Here is a 9649-nt window from a genome sequence, read left to right as displayed (position 1 = left end):
AAAAAAAAAAAAAAAAAAAGTACAAAAAAAGAAAAGGGGGAGAGATGAAAGGCTTTAAATTAGATCCATTGTAAAGATGGTTTCTGTGAAGACTGTCCAGTGGCCTTTGAATTAAAGATTACCTTTTTGTGTGTTTTAAAATAGTCGAACTAATAATCCCTATACTTCCCCTAAAATGTTAGAACACTTAATTTTTTTTAATTAAATTTTTGGAGTAACTAAGTTGCATGATAATATATAGTCTTTGTTCTGAGTACTTTACTGTATTTGCTTCTTAATTTTCTTTTCATTTTGGCCTCTCGTTTTTGGATTTACCAGTCAGGATGGGCTAGGTTGTGGTGCAATAACAAACACCCCCTCAAACCTCAAACCTCGGCAGTTTATTCCTTGGTTATTTACATCCAAATGGGTCAGGGGCAGGGGACAGTCAGCTCTGACTTTCCTCATTTCAAGATGTATAGGACATAGGTTGACAGAATCACTGGTATATCATGTTGCTTGTCCCCAAGGCAGAGAGGTAAAAATCATGAAGGTCCACACACTGACTGATGTTCTGAATTGCAAGTGACACATGTCAGTTTCACTCATGGCTGATTGCCCAGACCTAGGTATCTTAGTAAAGGCTCAGGAAGTTTTATATTAGCCAGTCTGTAACTGATTGAGCTTCTGTGATCTTAACTTTAAAAAAAAAAAATTCTTCTTGTACCATCAGCTCTTAGGACTGCCTTCTGTCCTGTTACTTGGCATGCAGGAGATGCTTGTCAAATATTTTTGAAATGAATTGAGGCTATGAAATATAAGGAAGAGCTGCTTGTTTTTTCATGTCCCACTTGGTTCTAAAATTCTGTGTTTCCACATTTGTTTCTACTGCTGATTTGGCAAAGCAAAGAACATCCTCCCTTCTGTCCTGACCATGCCATTACAGAGATGCAGTTCTGAAAAGCCATGCGTTTTCTGGTTGTTTCTGGAATGTGAATTGTGAACTTTGTCTCTGTACATGGCAGTTGTTTGCTCTAGTCCTGAGCAGCCATTGTTCTCAAGGCACATGGATTTTTGAGGTCGTGATCTTAGAAAGGTGCTCAGAGCAACTAAAGTAGCTTCTGAGTTTTTGCTTTTTTTTTTATGATGCATAAAGTAATTTTGACAAAAAAGAGTCTGATACCAGTTGTGATGCTTTAGTCATACAGCCATGAAGGCATGGCATTTGTGGTTGAAGGCATTTCCCTGATACCTACCTTGAGTGTCCTTTTTCTCCCTTGCTGCCCTCTTCCCATAATATTTTGCTTATATTTTGATTTTTTTTTATTTTTGAGAGACAGGGTCTTACTCTGTTGCTTGGGTTGAAGTGCAGGGGTGTAATCATGGTTCACCATAGCCTCAGCCTCCTGGCTCAAGCAATCCTTCCACCTTAGCCTCCTGGATAGCTGGGACTACAGGTGCATGCCACCATGCCCAGCTTGTTTTTAAATTTTTTGTAGAAACAGGGTCTTGCTATGTTGCCCAGGCTGGTCTCAAATTCCTGGCCTCAAGTAGTTCTCATGTCTCAACCTCCCAAAGCGCTGAGAGGCATAAGCCACTGCACCTTGTCCTGTTTTGATTTTTAACTGAGTTTACTAGCAATCAATTAAATGAAAGAGTTAAATATTGTGATTAGCAAATGGGAAAGTTTTGCTTGTTGGTACATTTGTGTTTTATTGTGAAGAGTCCTTGACTGTGTGGCTGATTGAGGCTGTCCCCACCGCAGTGTAGGGAGAGGAGAGAAAGGGATGAAAGTGAAGGCAGAGGGGGTCATGTTTGTTTCACGGGGTGAACTTCTGTCTAAGCAAGTTGATGTTGGCTTTCTAGGTATTTGGACACTTCTTTCAATACATTTTTATTTAGCACTTGTTCTGTGTCTGCTGCCCTGGGATACCAGAGTGAATAAACAGATAAAAAGTCCCTGACCTTCTGGATCTTACAGTCTCTGGGAGAGAGAAAATGGATGGATAAGCAGACTTTTATATATGAATATATGTGGTTATATAAAGGTAAAGCAATGCTAGGGAGGGAAGGTGCACAGGAAGGAGTGAGGATACAGTTTGAGATATGTGCCTGGAATCACCTCCTTGAGAAGGTAACACTTGAATAATTCAGCCAGGAGAAATCTATGCTTGTCTGATGGGATAGGCTTATGCATCATCTCAAGTGCTACTTTTCCTGGTAATTGTGGAGAGGGGTCAATTGTTGGAAACTGATGATTACAAAAAAAAAAAAAATCTCCCCATAGGAGGTACATGTCCTGATCTGGTCACATCAGAAGGGTACCTGTGAGCATCCACATTGCGCCTGCCCAGCTTATTGGGGCTTAAGAATGCCTGGGACATGATGAATGGTGATTTTTTAAATGTGTGTTGTATGAATGAAATAACGCTTTGGAAAGTTAGGCTGCTAAGAATGACTTTTATCAGAACTCAAGGGACACAAGAGGTATTAGTTTTGTTTCTGCATTCATTTTCTGTTTCTCTTTTTCCCGTGGTGCTTACCGAGGGAGGTTAGTCTAGTGGTTAAGAGCGTGTTCTTCAGAGAGAGACAGCTATAGGTTCAAATCCTACCTCTACACATTAATTATCCCTGGGGCCTTGGACAAGTCACTTATAAGTTTTGAACCTCAATTTTCTCATTTTCAAAATGGGAATACAAATATTTACCTTACCAGATAATTTGGTGGGATTTCTACAAGTTAATATTGAGTTAAAAAAAAAAAAAAGGCAAAAAGTAAGTGTGATATGAAGATAAATGGTTACCATAAATACCTACAATGCATATGTGTGTGTGTTTGTGTGTGTATATATAAAACATACATCCTATACAAACTTGTATACCAGTTAATATGTAAATACAGTGGACAGTTTGGAAGAAAAGTTGTATTTACTCTGGCAGGGGGAGAGAGAGGGAGGGAATGTAGGAGTCAAGCCAAAAAAGAGAACAAAAGTTTTTTATTTACAAAAATCATGTATATGACCACATTTATGTAAAATTAGATACAGATAAATAATATAAAATACTTAAAATAATACCTACTCCAAAAGATTGTTATGAAGATTAAATGAGATACAACATGTGGGCCGGGCGCAGTGGTTCATGCCTGTAATCCCAGCACTTTGGGAGGCCGAGGCGGGCAGATCACGAGGTCAGGAGATTGAGATACAACATGTGAAAAGCACAGTGCCTGCTTCAGAAGGAGTAGACTGTGGGAGGAAATATAAAAATCTTGCCTTGTACTTGTTTTCTGAAATCAAATTTGATAGTTTGAGGAGAAGAACTGGACAAATATATTGCCCTCATCCTCTCGTATGTTTTTATTTTAAATTTGAACAGTTTTGAAGGAGTAAGACTGATATGTAAATATGTATCAGGATATCATTTTCTGAACTTAGATTGAAAAATATGTTTCTTAACAAGTGCTGTTGACAAGCGCGTGTTCTGTAGTAATTGAAGAGCATAGCCGGGCGTGGTGGCTCACGTCTGTAATCCCAGAACTTTGGGAGGCTGGGGCGGGTAGATCACCTGAGGTCAGGAGTTCGAGACTAGCCTGGCCAACATGGCGAAAACCCATCTGTACTAAAAATACAAAAATTAGCTGGGCGTGGTGGCAGGCACCTATATGTCCCAGCTACTTGGGAGGCTAAGGCAGGAGAATCACTTGAACCTGGGAGGTGGAGGTTGCATTCAGCTAAGATCGTTCCACTTTACTCCAGCCGGGGCGAAAGAATGAAACTCTGTCTCAAACAAAACAAAACAAAACAAGAACATAGGTGCTTTGGCAAATGGTGATGTTTGCGCACATGTGCGTTCAGATACACACGAATTAGAAACCGCAAACTCGATGAATGATTTGAGTGTGGCTTACCCCAGGTGCATTGTGGTGGTAGCAATGACACTGAACGTGCCAGGGGACTTCACATTCTCTTGCAGCTGCTTGACAGAAGATCCGTTGACTGGGAAGACATCTGTCTTTGCCATTTACTCCTTTTAACTGGGGAATTGGAGAAATAGAAGTTGTATTTCTTTCCAGACGAAGAACATGTTCTGCCGGAGCCTTTATTCTTGGTGTCCCTGTGAAGAGACATTTGCTTGTCCCGTCTCTCTTCTACATCTTGCCATCCCCTCTTCTTCTTATTGTGGTGACATCCTTTTCCTTCCATCCATCTCTGCATCCTTTCTTCCAATAATAATTTATGAGTCCTCTAATTTGAAGGATACATATTGCTGCTTCTTTTCTCCTGCAAGGAAACCGCACATTTCTTTTAAGAAATTTCTTCATTTCTTAACATTTCTTTAGCTGTCATCCTATACCAAGTACAAGGATAGATCTTCCCATTCAGTGTTGAGGCTATAATTTGAGACGAAGGACCCCAAGGTGGGAAGGGATTGAGATCTGTATTTCCATTGTAGTCTCCTCATGTTGTGAAGCCATGAAAACTGAAATAGGGACGGCAAGAGAGACACAATGGCACTGGCAGGTGCTGAGTTTCAGTCTGGAAAGAAATAGAGAATGAGGCCAGGTGTGGTGGTGCACGCCTGGAGGCCCAGCTACTAGAGGCTGAGATGGGAGGATCTCTTGAGCCCAGGAGTTTGAAACCAACCTGGGCAACATAACAAGATACTATCTTAACAACAACAATAAAAAAGAATTAGGAAAATGAGCAATATTTATCCCTGAGAAAACTGAATGGAAAGAAAGCAAGCCTGCCAGGCTGAATGTCTCACGCCTTTAATCCCAGCACTTTGGGAGGCCAAGTCGGGAGGATTGCTTGAGACCTGCCTGAGCAATATAGTGAGACCGCTATATTAAAAAAAAAATTAAAAAGCTAGGCAAGCATGGTGGTGTGTGCCTGTAGTTCCAGCTACTTGGGAGGCTGAGGTGGGAGAATTGCTTGAGCTTTGGAAGCGGAGGCTGCAGTGAGCCATGTTCGTGCCATTGCACTGAGGCCTGGGTGACAGAGCGAGACCCTGTGTCACATACACGAAAAGAAAGCAAGCCATGGAAGCAGAAGAGGAAAAGACCACTGAGTGCTGGCTGCGTCTCAGGTGTATATCCACGCTTGACGTGTGTCATCACACCGAATTCTCAGCAGGTGTGCATCCACACTTGATATGTGTCATCATCACACCGAATTCTCAGCAGATCTCAGAGGTAGGCTTTGTTATCACCCCATTTTAGAAAGAAGGAAACTAAGGCTCAGAGAAGTTGAACCTGCTGCACAAGGCTGCTCAGTTCCTGAGAAGGCAGAATAGGAGGAGAGGCAGGGGGGTGCTGAGAGTCGCCCAGGCTGGGCCTCTGCTGCCAGGTGACCCAGGGCTGTGAGAAGCTCAGCTCACTGTCCAGTCTCTGAGGGGGTGACTTGGTTTCAGCACTCATTTTTCCATTCCATTGCCTTCATGCCAGAAAACAATGTGAAGTCATGCCTGCAGCTGCTTCCTCTCGGCAGGAATGGGTGTGGGAACCATGTTCTCGGTGGCGGGAGGTGAGAGGGAGCCCTTTCACACGCCAGCTGGAACAATTTGGGAGGCGGGAAGCTCCTCGTGCTGCTGGCTCCATCACCACTGCAGTCACCACCGCAGGGAGCTGATATTCTTGCTGACCTCTTGGATCCCTCAAGGAATCAAGTTGTAGGAACCATGCGGTCACAAGTCTGCCTTGTTCTTGAGCTCTGGTGTATTGAGAGTTGCTCTCTGCCTCTAGGTGATGGTCTCCCCAAAGTGACAGTGCTTGTATTAATTTAGAGATTTGTGGGCCGGGCATGGTGACCCACACCTGTAATCCTAGCATTTTGGGAGGCCGAGGCGGGTGGATGGCTTGAGTCTAGGAATTCAAGATCAGCCTGGGCAACATGGCGAAACCCCCTCTCTACAAAGAATACAAAAATTAGTCAGGCATGGTGGCATGCACCTGTGGTCCCAGTTGCTTGAGAGGCTGAGGAAGGAGGATCAGTTGAGCCCGGGAGGTCAAGGCTGCCAGTGAGCTGAGATTGCATCACTGCATTCCCGCTTGGGCGACAGAGTGAGACCTTGTCTAAAGAAAAAGAAATTTGTGATGAAAGATGATAGACACAAAGACAAAGTATTAGTTTTATTTCTAGCACACCATCACCTATGTATACTGTGTTTCTAAGGTTGAAATTTATTTAACAAATCTGTCAGACAGTATTAATGGGGGATGAGCCATAATGGTAGTTGACAGTTTAGTTTTATCTATAAGATAGAATTGGAAAAGCACATTTTAGCTATAATTTATTCCTATTTACAGAGGTAGCTCCTGTAGTTCAAGTTAATATCAACTTCACACATGTAAAAATACATTTCTAAATTTATTTTTTTAAAGTCTTTTCTCCCTGGGCTGCTCTTTTCCTGAGAGTCAGTATAAATTTTAGGAGCAATCCTTATTATTGTTTCCTACGTTTTTATCTAGTAGAAAAAAGTGTAAACAAATTTAAGAAGACAATAAAAGTCTGATTATTAAATCATATAGAGTAGAAACTGGTAGCCATCTTCCTCCTTCAGAAGTAGTAAAAACTAATGTAAAAATGACTTTTTGATTGAAGTGAAAAATCTTCGCCTGACAATTCCAACACAGTTGATTAACATTTTTTCATGTACATAAAAGAATTAGCATTATCTTTAAGATTGTCCTAGCTTGGGATTATAGTTAATAGTGCTGAATAAACTCTATAGAATCTAGTTTTATTGACTTTTTTTTTTTTTCTGCATGCATTCTGCAGTATAGGTTGAAATCCCTTGCTACAGATGAGTTCTAGAAGGTTAACTGTGAAAGTTTCACATTGGCAATTTCACTCTGGCAGCTTTGAGACAGGACAATGGTGGTTCCTATAATCAGCTAACCCAGTTCATACAGTGTTCCAAGCCTTTTGTTCTTAAGCTGAATAAATAATGCTTTGCATTCCAGCCCTTTATTTCGTGTCATCAATAGCATACCTCAAGACCACTTTTTTGGCAGTGTGTTAATGAATGTTTTGTTGAACTCTTTTCGTCTATCAAGGACTGAAATATCTGATTTAATCTCAGTGGTGCTTAAAATAAACGTTTGTGGCTGAGTTTACTCAAGCCCTTATTTGAAAGCTATTCTTGTAGGCAGGTCCAGAGCTAAAGACTGTCAGCTTGTCGGCCCACTGCTATCTGTCCCTGGGGCACGCTGGGAGCCATCGTCAGGTTTCTTGACTTGGATTTTCTGACTTACTACTCTCTGGACAGTCCAGAGAGTAGGTAGATTTCAGTTCAATGATTTTTGTAAGTTTTCAAATTAAGTAATTGGCCAAATGGGTTCCTTGGATGAGAACTCCTTGGGTCAGGGGAGAGCGGGACCTTCAGAAGGTGAGAACGTCATCTCTGTTCCCACTCTGCCCTCCCTTTCCCATCCCAGTCCCGCAGGACTGTGCAGACTGAGGGCTATGTCAGGGACCACCTTGAGCTGCAGAAAATATCTAGAGAGCTAAGCCAACAGTTCTGAACGTGTTTAACTCTTGTACTTAGTGTTCATTTTCTCCTTCCCCTTCTTTAGGATTGCTTTGTAGCAGAAATGGAGGATAAAGTTTTAACTGTGGTAAGTATGCGTTCTAAAAGTTATTGTAAAATTCCTTTTCCAAAGGCAGTGGGAATCACATTAAGTAAATGCACCGTGGCTAATTACTTCAGGAGATACTTTGAAATATTGGCTTTTGGGACATGAGTTTTTAAATTTAGGTGGAAGGGAAAGCATAAAAGTTACTTAACAAGACCAACTACTGTGAAAATTCCTGTGCTTAAATTAGCTACATTGAGTCTCTGTTTTATTATTACTTTTTCTGAACATTTTATCAGGATACAGTTATACGTACATTGCTAGCTAGCCTGGTAATCATGATTGAACTGATGTGCCAATTTCACTTGAGGACCGTTTTGATTTAAGAAAAAAATTCTTGGCAAAAACCTTATGATGGAGGGGGGATGTGCTGTAACTGTTTAAGGAGCATTTTGTAACTATTCATCATCACTTCCTCCTTTTGACATAAGCCAGCCTGTGCTCTTTTGATAAGACCTTCCTCCTACTGATGTTGAGGAATTTAGCAATGAAACTGCTATAAATATATTTTCCATAAATAGGGAGGCCAAACAAATTGGAGGAATGTAAAAAGTATCACTTCTTGGATTCTCCCCCTTGGAAAGAAAAATCACTCTTTGGAATTTCCTGATTTCTTTGGTTGTTTAATTTTGAAACGTTAGATGAGTCTGATCGGGGAAATACCACACGTAACCACTGTAACTTCTACAAGGAGACACTTAATAGGGGTCCTCTCATTGTCTTTTTAGTTTTACCTTGTCGGTGTTTGGCATTCAAAGAATGTGAGTGATCACTAAAAAGATGATAGACCTAAATGTAAAATGCAAAACTATAAACCATCTAAAAGATAACATAGGAGAAAATGTAGGTGACTGTCAGTCAGTTTTGCAATGAGTTTTCAGATAGAATACCAAAAGCATAATTCATGAAAGAAAAATTGATAACGTGGACTTCATTAAAATTAAAAACTGCTATGTGAAATGCACTGGTAAGAGAATGAAAAGACAAGCCACAGACTGGGAGAAAATGTTTTCAAAACACCTATCGGATAAAGGACTTGTATCCAAAATATACAAAGAACTCTTAAAACAAGAATAAGAAGACAAACAATCCAATTATAAAGGAGGCAAAAGATCTGAACAGGTACGTACATACACATGGCAAATAAGCCTATGAAAAGATGTTCAGTGTCATTTGTAATTAGGGAATTGCAAATTAAAACAACGAGATACCACTATATACCTATTATATAGGCTAAAATATAAAACACTGACAACACCAAACGCTGCTGAGGATGTGGAGCAACAGGAATGCTCATTAACTGCTGGTAGAAATGCAAAATGGTGCAGGCAGTTTGGAGGACAATTTGGAAGTTTCTTACAAAATGAAACATATTCTTACCATATGATCCAACAGTTGTGCTCCTAGATATTTACCCAAAGGAGTTGAAAATTTACATCAAAAAATGTGCACAGGATGTTTATAGCAGGTTTACTCAAAATTGCCAAAAAAATTGGAAGCAACCTTAATGTCTCTCAATAAGTAAATGGATAAACTGTTGTATATCTATAAAGTAGAATATTATTCAGCAATAAAAAAGAAATAAGCTATTAAGTCCTGAAAATATATGGAGGAAACTTACAAGCGTATTGTTAATTGAAATAAGGCAGTCTGAAAAGGCTACATGCTGCATAATTCTGACTATTTGGCATTCTAGAAAATCAAAACCACAGAGATAGTAAAAAGATCTATGTTTGCCAGGGGTTCATGGTGAGGGATGGGGTGGTGGATAATTAGGTTGCGCACAGGGGATATTTAGGACATTGAAACTATCCTGTATGAGACTGTAATGATGGATACATGACATTAGGCATTTGTCAGAACTCGTAGAATGTACACCACAAAAAGTGAACCCTAATATAAATTAAAGATTTTAGTTAATGTCTGAATATTAGTTCATCATTTGTTTTTTTTTTTTTTTTTTTGGAGACAGAGTCTCGCTCTGTCACCCAAGCTGAAGTAGAGTGGTGTGACTCGGCTCACTGCAGCCTC

General features: G+C 40.4%; 1 protein-coding gene across 2 annotated transcripts in view; it reads left to right on the top strand.

Moving 5' to 3' along the window:
- CNKSR3 (CNKSR family member 3) overlaps positions 1–9649 on the top strand; it is a 107281-nt gene that overhangs the window by 72499 nt on the left and 25133 nt on the right. For both annotated transcript variants that reach the window (XM_023206089.1, XM_023206088.1), the window contains exon 5: positions 7559–7600. In XM_023206089.1, coding sequence (XP_023061857.1) covers positions 7559–7600 — 42 coding nt within the window. The remainder of the gene's footprint in view (positions 1–7558; positions 7601–9649) is intronic.

The sequence above is a fragment of the Piliocolobus tephrosceles genome, chromosome 5 (genome assembly GCF_002776525.5).
Source record: "Piliocolobus tephrosceles isolate RC106 chromosome 5, ASM277652v3, whole genome shotgun sequence".
Taxonomy (NCBI): Eukaryota; Metazoa; Chordata; class Mammalia; order Primates; family Cercopithecidae; genus Piliocolobus; species Piliocolobus tephrosceles.
Note: the sequence above shows the minus strand (reverse complement) of the source record. Positions and strands in the feature narration are given on the sequence as shown.